Source organism: Ochotona curzoniae, unplaced genomic scaffold (assembly GCF_017591425.1).
Source record: "Ochotona curzoniae isolate NIBS_2020 unplaced genomic scaffold, NIBS_Ocur_1.0 scaffold_3835, whole genome shotgun sequence".
Taxonomy (NCBI): Eukaryota; Metazoa; Chordata; class Mammalia; order Lagomorpha; family Ochotonidae; genus Ochotona; species Ochotona curzoniae.
In genome coordinates this window covers 25,598,035-25,620,687 of record NW_024467114.1, presented here as the reverse complement: position 1 = coordinate 25,620,687, position 22,653 = coordinate 25,598,035, and the positions used below count along the sequence as shown (strand labels likewise).

The window sequence follows — 22,653 nt, the reverse complement described above, 5'->3', positions numbered from 1 at the left end:
GGGAAGGTGAGAAGGCCTCCCCTTGGACTTCCCTCCTCCCAACACAACATCATCACTCTAGCCAGAGCGTGAAGGGGGCACCGGGTGGCGAAACCCATCCACCAAGGTCTTCCATCTGCTGGTTCACTCCCCAAATGACCTCAACAGCTGACGCCAGGAGCCTAGAACTCCAATTTGTTCTTCCGTGTAAGTGGCAAGGGAACAATCAGGGAGTTATAAATTGGAAGTGGAGCAGCTGAGACTTGAACTGGTGCTCATATAGGATGCTGGCATTGCAGCAGCTTAACTGGGGCCACCTCGCCAGCCCTACAGTTTACATTTCAGACACTGAGGTTCCAGGCACTGATTCCTATTGATGATGAGCGAACGGGGACACCAATTCAGGAATACACCATGGAGATCAGTGTCACTCACTCCCAATCCTGGGGACCTGTGGGTGAGCCGAACAAGCGTCATCTCCAGCTCCTGGGTTCCCAGGCAGCCATTACCATGCCATGGCCATGAAGGGAGAGGAAGCCAGATGTGGCCTTGACCTTAGCACATGCTCTGCTTTTACAGTGATAAGATTTCTGGGGATGAGAAATACGTCTCGGACCGTGTTGGCTGGAGGATGATGTGGTCTCTTGGTCATGTCCAGATGCTTGCCAAGGCTCTAAATTGTCCTAAAGCAGCAGGTGCTCTATTGGCAGATGGGGGAGAAGGGTTTTTAAGCCCAGGTTATCTCAGGAGGAGGGTTGGGAATGGAATCCCAGAAGGGAAAATGTGGCAACTACCAGGATGAGATGCAATTAAGGTCTGCAGGCAAACCCAGCTCCCTCCAAATTCCGCTTCTATCCAGCTCTGACACAGCAAAGACAGCTGCCCCCCACGCCCCCAGAGGGCTTGCCTTTGGTGCCCTGCTGCAATCTACCCAAATGGGGCACATTTCTGTCAGAATGACTGGGAGACAGTGCCAGGGTGAGATTTTGCCACTCCAAGGAACCCATCAAAGAGCACTTTTTGGAAGCTCTGGGATCTGTGACAGGATCCCAGGAGTCGTGGGGTTTCACACAGAAACAACAGGCTCCTTTGTACAGCTGCAGGCTACTGATCCAGCAGCATGGAGGCTGAGCGCCCCGCTCCACAGATGGGAGGATGAGCACAGTGGATTTTCACGGAAGCCCTAGTTTCGCTGTAGCGTGGCCACGATGCTGGACCGCAGCTGCAGGGAGGACAGGGCATTGCAAAGACTCCAGGCCAAGGGCTGAGCTTGCTTTGCAAACCCTGCACCCCTTGTTATCTTGGTAACCTTCTCCAAGCCTGCCACCTGTGACCTCCGGATGCTTGCTATAAAATGCCCCTGGTCCCTCAGTTCCTGGAATTGTGTGGGCTTTGCCGCCAACGCCCCTTCCCCTGGCCTACATTTGCTCAGTGCACTGGCCTAAGCACCATGTGGAGTTTAAGCTTGTGCCTCCCAAATTGCTCAAACAGTGAGAAACTGAAAGACAGGACCTCTATATGGCAGGGAGGAGGCGCACTGAGTTTCTGGGGGCAGAATCTGCTTCCGCTAGTCAATGCCTCATTTCCTGCTTCCGGCATGCCAATGAGTCAGTCCTTTGGTGGGTAGGGGAAGGTCTCCCTCCACTGCCCTGCCCTGGCCCATCTTGGGATTTATCCTGTGACTAGGTTGTCATGCCATTTCCTTGAAGCCTGGGTTCTTCTTTAGGTTGTGGATGGCTGGTTCACAGGTGTCGCCAGAGCCCCTGGACACCAAGGCTTGGGAGCACCAGCTCTAGAGGCGTCTGGGAAATGTACACCCTGACAACGCGGTGGGCATTTGGCACAGTGGTTAAGGGCCTGGGACACAGGCAGCCCATACTGGAGTGCCCTGGGTTCTAGTCCCGGCTCAGATCTCCTTTCCAGCTAACACATACTCTCCGTGGCAGCAGGTGCAGCTCAAGTAGATGGGGTCCTCACCACCCATGTGGGGATCCAGACTGTGTCCCAGAATCCTGATGTATCCTGGCCTGGCCTTAGCTGGTGTGAGCATCTGAGGAAGGGGTCCCACTGATGAAGGGACTTCTGTGTTTTCTTTTCAGATAAAAATGAGAATAAATTGCTCAAAAGGGATAATAAAGAAATCCTAACACTGGCGAGCTGGGGCGAGGTTTGTGCGGGTTTGGTGCTCAGCAGGGCCTCAGTCAGCCTGGGGCAGCAGTCCTACCCTCCTCCAGCACACGTCTCTGTTCTGGGAGCAGGGCAGGTAGGCTTCCCTTCTTCCCTGTCCCCTCTGCATTCGCCTTCAGCATCTGTGCATTGCTAGACGGGAATCCTGCCCTCACAGGCTGCAAACCTGTCAGGGTTTCACGGCACACCTGACCGAACAGCAACAGTGCCAAGCAAAAGTGCTCCTGTGGTTGAGAAACAAGATGAGGTGGCCATGATCAAAAGCCCGTTAAATGGTGGGGCGGATAAACCGCACCTGCACTAGGTCACACTGCCCAAAGCTGCCACGTGTGAATACAGGGTCATGAGCTGGGAGGCTGGTGTTTGGCTTGGTGGCTTAAGTGTCTAGTTCAAGGCCTGGTTGCTCTATTTCCTCCCTGGCCGTGCTTCCTGCTAATGTGCTCTCTTGGAGACAACAGGTGGTTGAGTCCCTGATCCTCATGTGGGAGACCCAGACGGAGTGTTGGGTCCCTGGCATTGGCTTGACCAGCTCTGGCCATTGCTGCTATCCAGGGAGTGAACCAATGCATGGAAGATCTCTGTCTCTCTACCTTTCTAAATAAAATTAAAATAGATCAAAAACCCCAAGTCCTTGAAAGCCTAAACCCTGTTGTGCCTGAACTGCTGGGGACCAGGGTGCCTGGGACATCAGTGCTGATGGAGGAGTGGGCGTCTCCGAGCCTCAAGACCGAGGTCCCCATCCGGAGTTGCAGACAGCCACAGCCTCACCCTGCTCTCCCTTGCTTTCAGTTCAGACTAGGATAAGAGTCCCTGCTCGTGCCACTTCCCTAAGAAGGGGGCCACCCAGAGCCTCCAGGGCTGTTTCCTGGCCTGTTTTCCAGAGCCACATGTAGGAGGGCAGCCAGCCTGCCCCCTTCCAAGGTGTAGCAGGAGGTGGGGTTTGTCCACAAAAAAACAGAGATGCCGGGCCCGGCGCGGTGGCACAGTGGTTAAGGTCCTCGCCTTGCACACCCGGGATCCCATATGGGTGCTGGTTCTAATCCCGGCAGCCCCGCTTCCCTTCCAGCTCCCTGCCTGTGACCTGGGAAAGCAGTCGAGGACGGCCCAAAGCTTTGGGACCCTGCACCCGCGTGGGAGACCCGGAAGAGGCTCCTGGCTTTGGATCGGCATAGTATCGGCCCATTGCGCTCACTTGGGGAGTGAATCATCGGACGGAAGACCTTCCTCTCTGTCTCTCCTCTCTGTATATCTGCCTTTCCAATAAAAATAATAAAAATAAATCTTAAAAAAAAAAAAACAGAGATGCCACCTCACTGTGACTCTGCTGCGTTTCTTCTAAGATGGTTAGGTAGACGGCCTTTCCCAGAGACCTGCTTCTCCATGCACAGCCAGGAAAGACCCTTCTGAATGTCCCTGTCTCACTCCCATGCAGCCCACCCCCCCCTCCGGAGGCCCATCCCCCCTCCGGAGGCCCATCCCCTCCAGGTGCATTCACCGACAGTCCCTCCCTCCCCAGGTCACACACGCTGGCCAGCCGTGCCCAACCTGCTGTCCCTGGGGTTGGCTCCTGGGGCACGTGAGCTGTTTCCTTCTATACAAGCTATTTCTTTCCTCTCCAGGTCAGGCTGGACCACACCGTCTTGTGGACACTACAGAGTCTTCCCCACCACTTCCTAGAGAGCTGTAGCTATGCATGGAAATTTGGCAGCCGGGACTTGAAGCTTAAAGCATACACAGGAAATGAGAGGCCTCAAGGCTTCTCTTACTGCTGGAACAAGATAGTGCCAAGCTGGGTCCTGGAGCCCACGCTGTGGTACAGCGGGTAACGCTGCCATCTATGGTGCCAGAATCCCATATGGGCAACAGTTTAAGTCCCAGTCGCTCCTTATCCTTCCGATCCAGCTCCCTGCTAATGCTCCTGGGAAAGCAGTGGGGAAAGCCTAGTGCTTGGGCTGCTGTTCCTATGCGTGGGACCCGGAAGAAGCTCCTGGCTTTCTTCCAGCAACTGTAGCCATTTGGAGAGTGAATCCATGGTTATAAGACCTCTCTTTCCTCTTTCCCTGTAAGCATACCTTTCAAATAAACACAAGTAAATCTTAAAAAAAAATATTAGCTCGGGAGTGGCATGGTAGACCAGTGGCTAAAGTCCTCACCTGGCACGTGCCAGGATCCCATATGGGTACTGGTTCTAATTCTGGCTGCTCCACTTCCCATGCAGCTCCCTGCTTGTTGCCTTGGAAAGCAGTGGAGGACGGCCCGAAGCCTTGGGACCCTGTCTGCCGCATGGGAGACCTGGAGGAGGCTCCAGGATCCTGGCTTCGGATCGGCTCAGTTCTGGCTGTTGCAGCCACTTGCGGGGAGTGAATCATTGCATGGAAGATCTTTCTGTCTGTCTTCTTCTCTGTGTACCTGACTTCCCAATAAAAATAAACCTAAAAAAAAATGGCTCCCTAGAGAAACAGGTGGACATGCTCACTGCTTTGCCCCAGGGCTAAATGGGTTCACTGCCCCAACTCTCTCCTTCAATCATCATTTTGAAGCTGATTTCCAACCAGCAGGTTATCTAAAGGGCCCATTTTTTCTCATCATTCCGGGCCCGGAGACCTAGCTGGATCAACCTTGGGCCGGCAAGGTCGGTTTGCGTGCCAGCGGGCAGTGAGCAGCGGCTTAATTGCCCATCTGCCCGGGGGTTCCAATGATTTTGGCCTGCATGATTTCCCATTGTAAGGAGAATGTCCTTTTTTTTTTTAATCTCAGGACAAACGAGTGCCTGTCAGTCGTATGTCACCCACGGATTTCCGGGTGGCACACTCCTTGCGTCACAGGTTACTGGCGAGGTACTTCCAGACACCCACGTGAGGACCCCTGAATGAGGGCACTTTTACAAGGGCACAGGCAGTGCCAGCAGGAAGCTGCCATCCAAACGCAGACAGCCTGCACAGCTGGCACCCACAGTCGTCATACAGGGGCCAGAGTGGGGCCGCACCAGCCAAGTGCTAGTATCTAAGAGAAGTATCTTGCCTGACAGTGTTTTTCTACAAAGAGAAGGCTGAGTGAGCCAAACCCGACTTCTGGTGGGAGTGTGAGGTTGTGGAGTGAAATGGGCCGTGTGGTTCCAGTGTTCGGGGCTTCCAGAGTCACGTGACCTCACACGTGCAGGAGGAAGTGCCAGCCCATGCCGCCCTCTGCATGCGCCTGGTCGGGCAGGACTCTCTCCAGAAAACGCAGCTGAAATGCCTCTGAGGTGTCAATGTTACATCTTCCTTGTCCCCAGGGCTGGGGGACTTTATAGCCACAGCATGCCAGAGCCCCTGGAAGTTGTTCTGTGTTCTTAATAGCCGTCCCACCTTACCCTGCCGGAAAAAAAAAAAAAACAAAAACCACCTTGCCCTCTGCAGAAAAAGCCTTTCAATAATGAACAACCGTCTGTCGCACACAGCACAGGAAAAACATGATAAACCGAGTCACACTGCCTAGGCTGCAAGCGTATTCTAACACGAGATTTCTACAACTTGGCAAAAGCCAAAACAAAACAACAAGGAAAACAAGCTATTAACCACGTGCAGAACAACACCCCCTGCCCCGCCCCAAGCACACGGGGGTTTCCTGCAATTAAGCTGCAATGTTTTATAGTGCGATTTTATTTATAACTGGAAAAGAAAATAAATATATAAAAGGTCCCACAGACCCACCCGCCAAAAGCCTTTGCTGCAAATTAACTTTGCAGCCATAAAACCCGTGCCAGCTGGAATCGGTCCCTCCCGCTCCGTGGCATGGGCGGCCAAGGCAGGTATACAGCGGGGAGAAAACAAAGTGGGGCATTTTCCACCTTCAGCCAGGGCATGTTAATTGAACTTTGGCAAATGTTGAAAGATTTTTTTTTTCCTCTCTCCACGTTCGAGAGAGAATTAAAAACAGTTGAGCTAGTGGGCATAAAAAAAAAAAAAATTTGTTCCTGACTTACACTCACGGCCACAATGAAAATCATTCATGATCAGAGCAATTCTGAGTTCCTGCTAGCTGGATCTGTAATATTGGGTTTAAAAATACAACCTGCAGAGGTTCCCAGTTGTCTTTGGGGCTTTATTCTCCTGCCTGCTTGTGCAAAAAAAAAAAAAAAAAAAAAAGGTAGTTTATATTGGGTTGGGCACCCCTGCCCCGCTGCCACTACTGGAGAGACAATATCAGGAAACAGATTTGTGTAAAAAGATAGGAGAGCAAGCAGCTCTCCACTGTGCCTCGTTTATGAAGCCATGAAACGGTAGTCGAGAAGTGTTTTCTACTTGGGAGTTAAATGCACTTTACAGCTGTGTGAAAAAAAAAATACCAGAGCCATTCTGGGCTGAACATAAACATTACAACGTCGGCAAGGTCGACTTCTACGAACAACTGGACGGGGGGTTGTGGGAGAAGCTCACAGAACGCGGATGTGCGTGATAGCTAAGGTTACTTCCCACGCACAGGGGACCAAATCTGTCCCCTCCAGGCTCTTCATCCTTTCCCTGCTGGCGACTGATGCCAGCCCCCAGTGGACATGCCAGGCCCTCTAATGTCTTCCGCTAGGTGATGCCTCAGTGTCCCGCCTACACAGCTGTGAGACACACACTTGGTCTTCCCTGGTCCCCCGTGGCCAGCTCAGCTGAACACCCACCCCACGGCCTGGCATCTGGGCTCTCGGGGCTACCTTATGTTTTGTGGCTCGAATGCACACAAGTGTGTGGGTATGTCCACTGTGTCCATTGCTACTGGTCGCTGCACCTTCGTGCTGCTATGGGGCTGGAGCTGGTGGCTTGCCCACCTTGCCCCCATCTGACCTTGTACTTATCCTGGGTGAAAAAATAATCTTTGCAATGTCTCCCTCCCAGGGGACCGCTAACTGCTTTCACATTTGCAAAAAACCAGACCACTTCCTGTCACCTGGCTGGGCACCGCTCCCTTCAGGGTTTCAGGTTGGGGTCTCTCTGCAGCCACACCCCTACCTGCCTCAATTGCCTGCACACCCCTGCAGCACTTGGAGCGACAGTCAGAGGACTGGTCAACTTGCCTGTGCCTCTGATTTGATCAGTGGCTGCTGCTAAGGAAATGGTTGATGCTTTGACACATATCAACACAGGCACCGAGGTGTTCACTCCCCCGAGATACTACCAGCCGGGCACACAGACATGCCAGGTGGGCTTCTACCCGGCGGGACCATCCTTCATTTCTCCTTTTGTTCTCTTTCTCTCTTAGGCCAAGAGGGAACTGATTTTCTGCTCACTATTTATTTGGGAGAACTCTTACAACAGCGTACAGGAGTGTGGGACAGGGCTGCACTGCTGATGGTCCAAGGTCACTGGCCAGGAGGCTGGGTACACCCCATCCCGCGGAGGCACCTCTGGGCTCCAGCCAGCTCTGTGGTCCCCCTAAATCCACACCCTTAAATCCACTAGCATGAAGGAGCTGGACCAAGGAGTCGGGGAGAGGACCCCCTTAACGGAACATGGGGTTTTGTCTGAGGTTTCAGGAAATGGGTTGGCAGGGTTGTCCTTCACAGTGGTACCGCCTCCTCCCTTGCCATCCATCACAAGCTTCTGGAACACCAGGGTGCTGGGACATTCCAGCTTTAACACCAGCAGGAAGTTCCCAGACTCTCTGGGGACCTCCAGGATGAGCCTGCCTGTCAGGGGGGTGGGGTGGGGAGTCCTTCAACAGCCCAGTGTCACACAGGAGCGGATGTTTCTGCCCCTCAGGAGGCCACTAGGCCACCCAGGCAGCCCCTTCTCAGCACCTGCTTGGGCAAGCAAGACAGTAACAGGTAGAAAGTGGATCTTTCTCAGAAAACCTCACATTAAAATTAAAATGCCAGAGAGGGGACTGAGGCTGAGAGTGTGAGAGATGGCCAGGCTGTTTGAGATTCAGGAAAAACAGAAACCAGAGCCGATGTTGCCCCCCTTTCCCGGCGCTGGGGGTCTGTGGCTCTGCCAGTCTGAGCTGTGCCCGGGGCGGGCTGGGCTCCACAATGGCGCTCTGTGACCTGCGTGGCCTTATTGATGAGGCGCTGTTTCTATGGCTGCTTTGCAGCTTGGAAACGCCAGCCAGCAAGAGCTTTACGGGCTCACGCGGTCTAGACAAGAGGGGCAGTCTTTGGTAAAATAACTCCTCAGGGAGGTGACTGGGAAAATCCCCCAGCCCACTAATTAACAGCCAGAAGGGCGAGTCCCCGAGGGGAGAGGGTGCCAGGCCTCGGCTGTGGACACAGAGCCAGCAGTGCGGGTTCCGTTCACCAGCACTGGGTGCGTCCTTCCTTCCCAGCCTGGCAACAACGCCCTCCACCCCTACTCCCCAGAGACACTGCGGAGGGTGAGGCTGCCAGGGGCCAGCCTCGCCCATGCCGTGTGCTTCCTATGGTCAGCTCTTTGGCCCTCCCAGCAGCTTGTGGGCTGTTAGATGGAGTGGAGGGAATTGGGTATGGCTGACGGGGAGCTGGACCCACAAGCGTCAACAAGCAGCAGGCTTGCCCTCTTTGTGGGTCAGCTCTCTGGAGAGTGCTAGTTCCTTTGGGCCCAGTTGGAACTAGATGACCATGGCTCCAAGGGGTCTCGGGCTGAGGACCAGGGGGATGCCAGCCCTGCTGGGGCTGTGGCAGTTATGGTGTGAATGGGAGGCAGTGGGCCTAGCCATGGCTGCTGTGTTTCCAGAATTGAGGCTGTGTGCCCCAGGGTGTGGGGGCTAGAGAAGAGACACTGCTCTGTAAGAGGGGGCAAGCCACGACCACTTCCAGTTATCGGTGTGTTTGACCATGCTCCAGTGAGAAATATTCCTCCTACTGCAACCTGGAAAACCATAAAAACAACACCCACATACACATATATGTGTCTGGTACCCAGAAAGGAATATGTAAGGCACTTAAGTTTCTTGTTTTTCTTTCTGAAATGTGGCGCATCACACAGAAGCCAGTGGCATGACCCACCGAGGAGGGGTGCTGTCAGTCTGAAGGCTGGCCAGGATGACCTCCGGGGGTGGGGGGTGGGGTTCCTGCTTCTCAGTTCAAATGCTTGCGGTGGGCATTTTAAGCTTAGCGGCCAAGATAAACCACAAGCCACCCAGGAACACCTGCATTAGATTCCTGCTTCCCACTCTTAAATCCAGCATTGGGGAGAGCCCAAGGAGCTGGGCTCTTGTGCCACACTCGAGGGAGACCTGGAGTGAGTTCTTGCTTCCCTGGCCAGCCCCAGTCGCTTAAGGAAAGCTGCACCCCGATGTTCCCCAAGCCTCTACCTCTGAAGTGAAATAAAACAACCTCCAACTATGTGTAGAACGGATGCTGTTGGTGCCATCCTGCTTTTCCTTTTTCTCCCAGCTTTGGCTGGGAGGAGTCTGGGGCAGTGGCAACCTTGCTAGCTCAGCAACGGCAGGGCACACTGCATCACCAGCCTGCGCCCAGCGGCTCTCAGCAGTGCTTTGCCTGGGCCCTTTAGAGGGAACGGGATTGGAATTGGAGCAGCCAGGAATCAAACCGGTGCCTATATAGGGTGATGGCATCACAGAATGATGCCACAGTGCCGGTCCCAATCTTTGTCATCTTTGTCCTTTCTAGAAATATTTTATGGAGAACACATATATTCAGAAAACGCAATAAAGTCATACTCCTTGTCACAGACTAAGTTCTTGACAGATAAGGACCCAAGAGTACCAGAGGCCTACGGCTTTTAGCTGTTTCCAAAGCACATACAAGAGAACTCTTCCTGGTTTTCTTCAAAACCGTGATATTTTCCACCCTGACCGTGATCCTCGAAAGCCAAGTCCGAGACCAGACAAGCACTGGGGAGCGACAGCTGCCCTGAGTGTAACCAGCTCAGATGCCATCTCTCTACAGTGACATTTCCAGGGGCCACGTCATCTGTCGCTGGATGGTTTACCAGCACCGGAGTACGGTTCACCAGCCCAGGATGGAGCTGTGTCAGCTGGCCTATGTGAAATTTAAAACTGTGACTTCAGTCTTATTAACATGACGCTGATGGGCACTCATGTCGAGTTAGGCTCGGCAAGAGAGCATGAAGGGCTGGGGAGGAGTGAATATTCCAGGGCTGCCCAGAACCTGTATGTACAACCGGTCCTGTTTAGCATCCGTCCCTGTAAATGAGAAGAATGGCTGACAAGTATTAATTGGGCACCTAAGTAACACTATGGTTTATGAGATTCATAAATTTAGGTCACTCACAACACTTTCCAGAAAAGAACCTGCTCTACACACTGCACCGGGACCGTCTACCATCACCTTTTGGAGGAGGACGAGAGAGAGAGCAACAGAGCAGAAGAACTCTCCACCCACTTCCCAGTCCAGCCAGCCATTCTCCCACAATCTGCCACAATGGACGAGAAGGCACAACGTAAACAGAGCTGCCGGGAGGCCACCAGGCACAGCTTTCGGGATACCTGGCTATCGTGATGGACTTTCTCAAGTTCACACTGGCGGTGGCAGGGTAACTCATTTTCCCACTGACCTCTCTTGTTTGACAAGATTCCAACGACAGCATTCATCAGCATGCCACATTTACAGCTTTAGCGGAAGGCTTGCCGCATGGCCAGCGACTGGCTTGGTCTATGCTTGGTAGGCAAACCTTCCTCTTGGCTGACCACGCCAGGAGACGGAGCTTTGCTGAGATTGATGTGAAACATCCTCCTGGGACTGTGAGTTCTACAGGTCACGGCCACCATGCCTGGCTATCTGCAGGGAATCTGTCCCAGGACTCGCTGTGGGCAACACACTCCCCAGCTGTTCAGGTCCCACACACGAAATGATGTTTCTGCACAAACAGAAGCTATGCACACTTTGCTGCATCTTTTGTGCCATCTGCATGTAAAAACAGTGCCAATGGTTAGACTGCACTGCAAAGGGGATAATGAAAAAGACGGGCGTCTGCGTGTGCCCAGGGCTAAGGCCACTATTTCTCTCTGAATATTTTTGATCACGGTTGAATCATAGGATCGGGATTCACAAAGGGCCAGCTGTATTTACAAATGTTAAATGGGATGTGTCTGGGCTTTTAATTTGCCATTTATTTGGCAAATATCTTCTGTCAGTTGCTGGTGCATATGTTTATGCCTCTGTAATGCCTATTTAATGTAGTTATTCCAGAAATGTCCAGAAATACATTTTTCACTGATGAAAAGAGCCTGAGTTTCTATATTTGCAGTTACTTCATCATCTGAATTTTATGGTTTTCATTTGCAAAGGGAGCTTACTCATGTCCCAGGGAAGATGCCTAGTGGCTGAGGAACTGTGTGCCGTTGGTGCCGGCAAGCCACCTGGTGTTTCGCAAGGCCCTGTAGGTAATGTCCTGGGGCTGGCCACTCTCACGGCCAGGCTGTGACTTGGTCATCTGAGGCTCTTCCATGGTAACCATTTGTCAGGTGCTATTAGTCTTAAGAGAATGTGTTTCTTTCATGCACAGTGTAGCATGTCCTAAGTTACCCACACTGAACTTGCAAAACCAAGTGGCTTTAATTAAACATTATTTTTTCTCCAAAGACTGTTTCCTTTTCACGGCAGTAAAATGTTGCTTGTAGCATCCAAGTGCTCTGCCAAAACCAACTTCATCAGGTGAATTTAAGAGGACTTTCCATAGTTGCAGTCTCGAACCTCATACAACATTGGGGGGGGAACCATTTATAGTGATGGGGTGGAAGCCAGTTCAAGATGTAAGGTCATGACCATGTCGTTAAGACATGGCAGCACAGAGTCAGTCTCTACAGGTGACTGGGTACTCAACAGCACCCAGGCAGTGATGCCTGGAGGAGGGAACCCCTCAAGGACAGAGCCCTTGTAGGGCAAGGGAGACACAAGGGCCCCCCAAATGAGCTTAAGATCCTCTGCACCTAGCTTCAAATCCAACATTTTAGTAAGAATCTTTTAAAAGATTTATTTATTTGAAAGGCACAAGTACACAGAGGGAGAGGGAGGGGAGAGAAAACTCCCATCCACTAACTTCCCCAATGGTCCCAACAGCCGGGGCACAGGCAGTCAAAGCCGGAAGCCAGGAGCTTCATCCAGATCTCCCTTGTGGGTCTTGGGGCCCAGGCAGGTACTCAGTGCACCCCCTGCTGCTTTCCCAGGCACTTTGGTGGGAAGGTTGATCAGGAGCAGGTGGGACTTAGCACTGGTATCTATCCAGGACGCTGGTGTTACAGACAGCAGCTTAAGCCACTACACATCTCTGGCCCCGAGGAGCCTTAACTCCATGGCCTAGGCTGCTCCATTTCACATGGACAATTTTCATCAGCTTTCAGAAGAACAATCTGCATTGCTTTCATTTTTTTCTTGCTTTTTTGGAATTTCAAAAAACCAACCAGTTTGAAATCTAAAATTTCACCCAGCCTCAGGCTGCGGGTAGACATCCCACTTTGCCGAAGATGCCTGGGTCTGAGCTGCTAGCTATTTTATTCAAAATGACTGCTGTTCTCTCATGTAACTTGTCCTTATAACCGCATGGAATATTGCATCATTAAAAAAAAAAACACTACTTAGAGTTACTGAAGTATCAAAGTAGCTGACAGCTATGATGCAAATAGTAAACACCACATTCATATAATGTCAGTGTCTCCTGGTAGATTTTCCACGTGTGCGTCTGTTCTCACATCAAGCCTGAACTGGCTCTGCTTTGAACACATCAGCTGGGCAGAGTGTGACATGCATCTCTGATGAGATCCAGCCAGCTTCCTGCTGATGGGTATGCACGAACACCAGCATTTGGTTTTCCAAGAAGTTGGAGGAGTCTGCTAGCACTGTGCTAACCGTGTACAACCAGCAGCCTTCTCGCTCCTGGTCCCAGTGACCCCAGCTTCCTCCCAGTGCCAGACACCATGTTGTTCTCAATGCCTTCCCAAGAGCGCCAAACCAAGGCCGGAACGAGCAGCAGTGAGAATCTGGACTGTGGTCCTCAAGACTACATGAACTTGGCTGAAGCTTTGTCTTTTTATTTTCCCTCCTGATTCTTTACTGCTGTGTGCCTGGGTGTGCTGCACAGAGGTTGTTTCATTGTTTAAACTCTAGCCACATGGAAAAGACATTAAAATCAGCATGCTACCCTGATATCCACAGAGATCAAAGGGCTTTGAGGGAAGGGGAAGAAAGGAGTGCTTCAGACGTATGCATGTACACACACACACACACACACACACACACACACCCCTTTGGTGGGTTGGCTTCTGCAGGGGAGGAATGTGTGTTACTGTCACCCTAGAGGGGAAATGGGTGCGCTGAATGCTGGCTTACTTAGCCGTGTCTTTGGCAAAAGCCCATACCATCTTCAAGGCTTCCAGTTCATCACTCTCCTTTGCAGTCATGTTTCAGTCTAGAAAATTCCTGGGAAGTGAGTGCTGATGGATGTTGGTGTGTGACTGGGCTCAGGACCTCAACTTGAAAAGGTGGTGTTCTTTCAGCGGGAGGTTAGGGGTGCGAGCGGCAATCATAGCATGTGCCTTTGAGAACACCTGCATCTGGTGATGTACCCTGGCCATTTTCTGGCTCGCACAGTCATCCCCCCACCCTCCTCTGGCTGCAATAAAGGAAAAGTAACCAGGATCGGGGGCCAGAGGCTCCCCCAGCACCCCCGGCGGCTGTGTTTGCAGCACCAGGTGGAACCTGCTTCCAGGGTTTTTCACAGTTTCTAGTGGGAAGTCTCAACAGGAGACCTGTTCCTTCTACCTAGTCTAATTCAACACAGTAACTAGTGGAGACGTGAAGGCTTAGGTAACCTGAAAGCAGCCTTGTTCTGCACCACCGTGAGGCTTTTCAATACAGAAAAGCCTCAAACACCTGCCTGTTGGGCCTTGGACGGCTGCTGCTTCTCTGTTTGTACGGATGTGGGCCTGAGGCTGAGCTACCACTGGAGTGGTGGGGGGGTTATGCCCACCTCGTGGCGTCAACGGAAGTGCCCGCTCGGGCTGGAAACAGGTGGCCTTGGCTTTCCTGCTTGTAAAATTCTCAACACAATAGAGGGCTCTTCTGGCCTCGGGCAGGCCTGGGTGCTCGAATGTTCTACCAGGAACTCTCTCAGGTACTGTCAGTTCTCAGCTGCATGGCCAAGACCAGGGTGTGGTGATGGCCTTCCTCTCCTCCTCTTCCTCTCTCTGAGGATAGAACACGCACTGGAGTCCGATTGGATCCCAAGACTGCCCCCCCCCCCCGGTTTTCCAAAGCTAAGCAGAGATGACTCTGCTTACTGTCTCTTTTCAATCAAGAGGAAATTCCAGAGATCTTTCCACTGACACCACTGCCTGCATTGACTTTGTTCCTACGTGGATTGTTTACAACAGAGGAAATGGCATTTGCTGGTTCCAACAGCCAGTGGAAGTTCTGAGCTCCTGGTTCTCATTTTTCTTCTGCTTGGGCCATTGTTGTTGTAATTGAGATGACATTTTAAAAAAAATATTTATTTTATTTCTTATTGGAGAGTCAGATATACAGAGAGGAGAAGTGACAGAGAGGAAGATCCTTCATCTGTTGATTCACTCCCTAAGTGGTCGCAACAGCTGGAGCTATGCTGATCTAAAGCCCAGAGCCTGGAGTATCTTCTGGGTCTCCCTCGCGGCTGCAGGGTCCAAAGGCTTGGGCCTTCCTTGACTGCTTTCCCAGGACATAAGCAGGGAGTTACATGGGAAGTGGAGCAGCTGGAATACCAACCAGTATCTATATGGGATCTCAGCACATGCAAGGTGGGGATTTAGCCACTGAGCCATTGCACCAGGCCAGAGCATGGCCTGCAGTGCTTTGACAAAACCCAGGTCTCCTGACGTCAGGGTTTTTGGCCTCTCAGTCCCGAGTTCTAAAGGCCACCCAGTACACTGCAGAGAAACACACAGTGGTCTCTCAGCCTTCCTGGATCTGGTCGCACAGTCCTCCCCAGGCTGCCACTCCACAAGGGTCGTGGCCTGAATCCACTTCCTCTCTGATCTCATCTCTATTCCAACTGGGCACCAGTTCATGTCCTGGCTATACTACTTCCTTTCCAGGTCCCTGCTTGTGGCCAGAGAAGGCAGTGGAGGACAGTCCTAGGCCTTGGGATCCTGTACCCACGTGGGAGGCCTGGAACAGGCTCCTGGCTCCTGGCTTTGGATCGGCTCAGGTCTGGCTGTTACAGCCATTTGGGAAAGTGAACTAGCGGATGAAGAACTTTCTATCTCTCCTCTCGATAAATCTGATCTTTCCAATAAAAAAAAAAAATCTTAAAAAAAAAAAAGAAGAAAAACAACTCCAGCTTGCACTCTGAACCACAAACTGACTGAGACTATAATCTGATAAACATAGGAGAGATTCAACAGTGGCAGATCGTTACAGTGAGGAGGGCTCAAGGCCGACACGCGGTGCTTGCCAATGGCACTGAACTAAATCCTCCCATCACGGCCACTTTCAAGGTAAGAATTTTATCAATTCACGTGCTAACCTGAATAATCAACAATGGCTCGCCAGTATCAGCTAACTCTAGAGAAAACCAGGCTAAACTAAAAGCGGAAGGTCTTACATTCTGACACGCTTTGATTGACTGATGGGTGGAGCATCTCCCGGGACAAACTGGCAGGACAGAAGGTGAGCCGCAGCTGCTGGGCCCTGGCGTATTCTAGCATTCTGTGTTTGGAGGTGGCAAGTTAACAGTAGCTGGACATCCAGGTGGCTTCTGGGAAAGTACTGATGCAGTAAGGAGGTGCAGGGAAAGCGCTGGTACCCTGGCGAGAATACATTCATTAAACAGACACACAGACGTGCCAAGCCAGCCTTCTTAAGCTTCTGTATCTACACAGAGAAGGAATGTGGTGTTGTGAGGCCAGTGTTAGGATTAAGCACACCACCACACAGAGTAAGTGAGTTGTAAATGACGCCCCGCATGGACTTTACCCCTGGTGGATGCACTGTGCCTGCGGGTTTATCAGCTGTGCTGTCCACCAGCCCCGCAGAGCTGAGCAGCTGAGCCCCCCGGGGAAGCGAAGCCCCTGGTGTTTAGCACGTGAACCTTCACAGAAGCTTGGCCACCTGTGACTGAACCGCTGTAAGCTTTGGAGTGACCATTTTATCCTCTATGTATTCAAAGAAGACAAGCAAATACGGGTATGAAAGGAAAAAGATGGAAATCGGAGATTCTTCCTGAATTCCAAGGATATCTAAGTAACACATGGAAGCTGAACTCCAGTTCTGTCTACTAGAGGTGGTATGTCTTTATGATTTGGGAGGGGGATGTATAAGAGAAATTTTGATTGATTTATACAATCTTTTAAATTAAAGTTATTTTTAAATTTTATATTTTATATTGCATAGCTGTCAGGGGTACACTGCTTTAACTGACTGGAGCTAGCGAGCAGCCTTTCCAGCTCCTGGTCTTTTTCAGCTCTCACAGCCTCAGCAACCGCAGTCACCCCCACTGTGCTGCAGAAGCCAGGATTTAACGGACGGACGCACGGTGTTTGTAAGCGATGCTCTGCATAGGATGGCTATTTGCTACCTTCTGAACCCGGAATGCGCCTTGAACATGGAGCACAGGGTATGGGTTTGGGAGGCAGAAAAGCAGCATATGATTTACAACCTGGCCACAAGAGTGACGGAACCCACATTTGTCAAGCAAAATAATCTGATCTAATTGCAGGTAAAACAACACGCTCCATGTTGAAAAATGCACACAATCTAACCAGTGCAGGGGAAGGGGGCTTAAGGAACCATTTCCTGGGTTAATTTTTTGGTGTTTACATGGAAATTTCTTCAAGCAGCAAATAACTTACCAATGATCTCGACAGGTTGAAAATGATACATCTTTACCACAACATAAATTAATTCTCTCGGTGGGAAATGGCCAAAATAGGCAAGGTGTTGGAAAGATTTCTTTACGTCTGAAGGAAAGGAAATGATTCCATTTCTTCCAAACATTCCGACATGAAAAATAATAAACTCTCACTTTCGAACTGCTTCTATTTCCAAAGGGCTCCAAGGCACCCACTGCTAATTGGGGCAGCTGTGGTTACCTGGTGCGGGACATGAGTCAGTTTGTACTACCTTGGGTGGAAAACACACCCAAAGTTGCACACTGCCTCCATCGGTCACATTCTATCAGAGTGAAGTGGAACGGAAGCAACCAGGAGAGAAGATGGAAGGATTACATCACAGTTTTGATACTCGGTCCCTTCCATTCCTTGGACTTCCATCACGTGGGTTACACAAAGATCAAAGTTAAGCTTCATAAAATGAAACACAGGGACAGCAACCTAAGGAGATGGACAGATGCCAGCGCAGATGAGCCAATCCATCCTCTGGAGCATGGCTCCGACTCCATTCTGGAAACCCCAGACCGAAGAGAGGAACTCTGAGCCGAGTGCTGGAGCATGCACCTGCTCTCTGCGCTGGACTTCTCCCGAGAGATGCGCCTCCCACCACCACGGTGTCATCTGTGCTGTGTCTAAGGTAACAAGCCGGTCAGGGAAGAAGCTGAGGTACAACTCTGATCCACGTGCCTTCATTAAACTCAGAAAGGCCCAAGGCTGGCTAAGCCACACGGGGTGTCATCTGTGGGTCTCCTGAAACGCCCCTATGGGGTGAGAAATCATCTACTAAGTGCGGCTTGGTTTGGGAAACTTGCAGAGTAGGTACCAAGGGCTGTTAGAGCTGAGTCTTAAAGGAGCCCGTTGAACCCATCTCCCTCATCCCTTCACACTTCCCCAGGCTCACAAGGACTCCAGGTGACGTCTGTGAAATACACTGTGACATTTACCCCTGCAGCCATCTCTCCCAATGTGACACAGAGAAGAGAGTAACAAATCCCAACTACATGAGAAAGTAAAGTTGCTCATGGTCAAGCTGATGCCAGGGAATGAATGGTGTGGTTGTAAATCCTCTTAGTGACCACCATCTCTGCCTCCTCTACATCCGGCTACCTGCCCATGTTCAAGGTTTGGGGTCCCTAAGCTCCCCTGAGACATGCAGCCTTGTCAAGTTCCACTTCCTGTCCTCCACATGGCTTTCTCCCTCCTCCCATTTAGTTAAGTGACATCTTCAAGAAAGCTCATGGAAAATGTGTATGGTGAAAAAAAAAAATCTATGCATAGATTTCAAAACTATTTCTGCACAGAAATAAACATCTAATTTCATTTTCCACACAAATTCTAAATACTCTCCATCTTGGCTACCATGTGCCACTCAAGGGCAGCCTGCCTGGACTTGGTCAAGTTTCTCTCTGGCTGCTTTAGCACTGAACGTTCAGAAAGACAAGGTCTTCTTTCAGCTGGGTACCTCCTCTGCTGTCCAAACTCCTGCCTGTGGGTGGGAGTGACGCCACGGACTGGGGGTTAGAGGGAGGCTCGGGGCAGGGCCCAGGCTGCATGCTGCTCACCCTCGCCTGGGGTGAGCTTAGCAGGGCCGTCAGGAAGGTAAGCCGGGTTCAGGGAGATGCACCAAGCATCCCAGTGGTTCCGGATCTCCACTTCCACATCTGTGAGGAGAAGCCAAGGAGTGTTCTAATAGAGTCCCTAGAATGCCAACATCCTCAACGCACTGCGGGCTTTGGGGAAGAGAGGAGGGATATCCCTTTGTTCTCACATGTGGCTTCATGACTGGCACCTGGGAGGGTTCTAAATGGTCTTATCTTTGATCATGGCATCATGGGAAAAACAAATCTCAAAATGGATCAAGTAGGGAGGATGGAGTGAGGCGCTCCACATGCCCCTTCCTTGCCTTTCACAGCCATCAGCACAGGCAGCCTGGTGTCACCCAGAACTGCACCTGACTGCAGCACATGGTGGAGACTTTCAACACACCCACAAGACCATGACCGTATTAACAGCAGCTTCCCAGTAGCAGAACACACGGACACTCTGCAAACCAAGCAGAGGGCAAGGACGGTGCTTCAGAAAGCATTGGCACCTGCACCCAGCTCTTTCTCACCCCTTGGCACATCCCACACATGATGCATTTCCACTCACTCTCCACCCATTCCTTCTTGGCTGGGCCAAGTCACTCACCTGTTGGTGTGCTGCTGCGGAAGGAAGAGGAGGGGGTGATGGGCGGGGTCACAGGGGGAGTAAGGCTGCCACTGCTGTGGCGTGGCGGAGTGGACACATTCCCTCGGGACACAGAGCTGGACAGGGTCAGCGACAGCTTGGGCTGGATCTTCCTTTTGAGGGACTCTTGCTCTCGGCGGGCAGCATCCGTCATGAACCTGCAACAAGTGTGGAAAGTGAGCCATGTGGGCTACAAAGAGACCATGGTCTATAGGCTGGCCCGCAGATGTTCCAGCCCGGGAACAGGCAGTGCCATCTCCCAAAGTCACAGCAGCTCCCCTTTGGCCAGGCCATGGAGCAATCCTTAGATGTGAGGTTTTTAAGGTTCCTCAAAATCAAATCCATTATCTCCCTGGGGCATAAACACACAGCACAGAGCCAGAAGCATGCCAGCCTGCAGGCCCAGGTCCTGCCTCTCAGGAGCTCTGCTCTTGCTGGATCCCACTCATCCCGCCACCCAAGGACAGCACGCACCTCTTTTCCCCTTGGCCTGGGTGCGTGTATACATCACACCAGTTAGCTCCTTCAGGGTAGACCTCATGCAAAGTCGGATGGGTTTCTGCATGGCTCCTGATGAGCACTGTATGTGACTTTTCTACATTGTGGCTGATGGAGGCTGTGCCTCTGTGTGGTGAGAGTAAGGCCCCTTGTTCTACAGTCACCTGAGCATGCATGCCTCTCAGCCAGCTTAGCAGAGGGTCCTGGGCTGCCTGCAGATTGAAGGGGTGGGGACAGGATCCACAGGCCAAGGAGGGAGGTCACCACTAAGGAGTTGTGTTCTGATATTCTCACAAGCAGAAAAACCACTTTTTCTGATGGTTTTGCTTTGGAAACGTCAGAGCGCCTTATCTCACTCTTCCCTCAGTGTGATGATATTCTAACCTCGTTCTCTCTCTCTCTCTCTCTCTTTTTGTGGTGCAGTCTAATGTTCCATAAACTCATGTCAGAGGAGATTCAGGATAAACCAAGAAATGGTCTCTCTTACAAATGAGCATCTTTTGGCATTATTGGCAGGTGGACTTGGTCGGTCCATGGAGGTGCATGAAAGTATTTTGGTCACGAAACCAACATGCGTGTCCACCACCTGGGCTAAGACACAGAACATTGACAAGACCGCCCCCCTCCCACTGTATTTGGCCTATTCCAATACAATGTATCATAAATTAATCACAATGTGTGTAAACATGGTCTTTCCCCTAACTATTCCGTATTCTGCCTATGCAATTCCTTAGTATCTTCCTTTACTAAACCTGGAGGTTTTGGAAGTCAACAAGTACTACAATATCTGGTAAGAGCTTAGAGATGATCAAACACCCAACGAAACAACAAGTAGTATTGTTACAGTGTCTGAAAACTTCTACTTTCATAGTTGGAACACGAACGGCGCACTTCTCAAATGGCTGCTGCAAGACAATCTATAGACACGGGGTTTTACACAGGAACTGAACCGTAACAAAGTTATATGCTTTGCTTGAGGGTTTGGGTTTGGTGCTACAAGATGGTGATGACTGAAAAGGAAGAAAGGAGCTTGAATGACAATCATGATGCCTCCTATTTTTGGAGACTCGCTGAATTCTATAGTTTCTATGGAACATCCCACCAACACTGCTGTCTGCCACCAGGCTGGCCGATTCCCAGGGCTGGGAGATGAATTATGGAGACCAAGATGAACTGTCCCTGATAGGAGCACTTGATGTGCCTATGGTCCAGGATGGCTGCCCAGCCTCAAGGGATCCTGGGAGGCCTCCGGCCCAGATCTTCCCATCCTCATGGCTCTAAGGGCTGCCCCACAGGACAGTGCTAGGAAATACTGCACCTGCAGTGGGGTCCCACACTCCCCACCATCTCCTCCGACATCCTGAACCAAGCCAACGTGGACCTCCAATTCAGTCAAGTCTGTCACAAAGGTAGCCAACTCAAAGCACACCAACTCTTACTTTACTGCTACTCCTTGAGGCTGTTTATACTAAAATGACACTGGTCACCACCATACCATAGTGTGCCAATACTGTGTCTACTGATGTCATGGCTTGAAATTGGCTGTGGTTGAAGTACTCACACCTCAAAAGTGCTGGAAATCAGGATGTTCCCATCAGGTACCTGCAGTTGTTTCCTTCTGCTGAGGAAAAGTCTGAGTCTTCTTGCCTATCTGAGCAGGATGAAAAAGCATTCTTTGATTTTTAAAAAATTATGGCCAGGGCCCGGCACAATAGCCTAGCAGCTAAAATCCTCATCTCCTACATGCTGGGAACTCATATGGGTGCCAATTCTAGGCTTCCTCTCTGTATATCTGACTTTCCAATAGAAATAAATAAATCTTTAAAAAAAAATTACAGGGCCTGGCACAATAACATACTGGTTGAGGTCCTTGTCTTGAACACGCTGAAATCCCATATGGGCACCAGTTTTAATCCCTGCAGCTCCACTTCCCATCCAACTCCCTTCCTGTGGCCTGGGGAAGCAGTCGAGGACAGCCCAGAGCATTGGGACTTTGCACCCGCATGGGAGACCTGGAAGGAAGTTCCTGGTTCCTGGCTGTGGACTGGCGCAGCACTAGCCATTGTGGTCACTTGCGGAGTGAATCATCGGATGGAAGATTTTTCTTGCTGTCTCTCCTCCTCTCTGTACATCTGCCTTTCCAATTAAAAAAAAAAATTATGGCCAGTAATGCATCTCACCAAAATACACCAGAATTTTTCATTAATTTGTGTTTGAAAACAAGTTTTTAAAAGATTTATTTTTATTCCAAAGTCAGAGTTACACAGAGAAAGAGAAAGATCTTCAGTCCACTGGTTTATTTCCCAAGTAGTCGCAATGGCCAGAACTGAGCTGATCCGAAGTCAGGAGCCAGGAGCTTCTTCTAGGTCTCCCATGTGAGTGCATGGTCCAAGGCTTTGGGCCGTACTCAACTGCACTCCCAGCTTACAAGCAGGGGGCTAGATGGTAAGTGGAGCTGCCAGGACATAAACCAGCCCATACGGGTCCCGGCACATGCAAGGCGAGGATTTAGCCACTAGGCCAGGCCATGAAAACTATTTTTTTAAACTGTATTCTATATGCCAATGAGTATATTATATAGGCACCATTTAAAAGAAAAAGCAACTACCTATGCAGCCTGTGGGAAAAAACATGCCAACTTTTGCAGTGTTTTGAAGGACAACCTCTTAAGAGAAATACTGCCTTAATATAATTATTGCTGGTTTTCCAAACTTTTTCCTGCTACCATTATTATTCTACATATGGAGGGAAAAAAACTGAGCTTTTCATAAAGAAAAAAAAAAAAAAAAAGCTCAACCAGTCCCTGGAGCTCGCTCTGTTGACTGACAGCCTGGACACCTGTGGTCAACCATGGCCGCATTTTGTGAAACCCAAACTGCCGTGAGAATAATTTTAACTTTCGTTCAAATCAGAAATGCCCACGTTACTTTAATTTAACGTGGTCATTTGTAGTAATATTTGTTATGGCTAGGG

The 22,653-nt window shown here is 50.7% G+C and overlaps 1 protein-coding gene across 1 annotated transcript in view; it reads right to left on the bottom strand.

The window, feature by feature from the left end:
• The window catches only part of JAZF1 (JAZF zinc finger 1), a 261,537-nt gene that overhangs the window by 18,510 nt on the left and 220,374 nt on the right, over window positions 1-22,653 (bottom strand). The window contains exon 3 of the mRNA XM_040964605.1: window positions 19,144-19,340. Within this exon, the coding sequence (XP_040820539.1) occupies window positions 19,144-19,340 (197 nt within the window). The remainder of the gene's footprint in view (window positions 1-19,143; window positions 19,341-22,653) is intronic.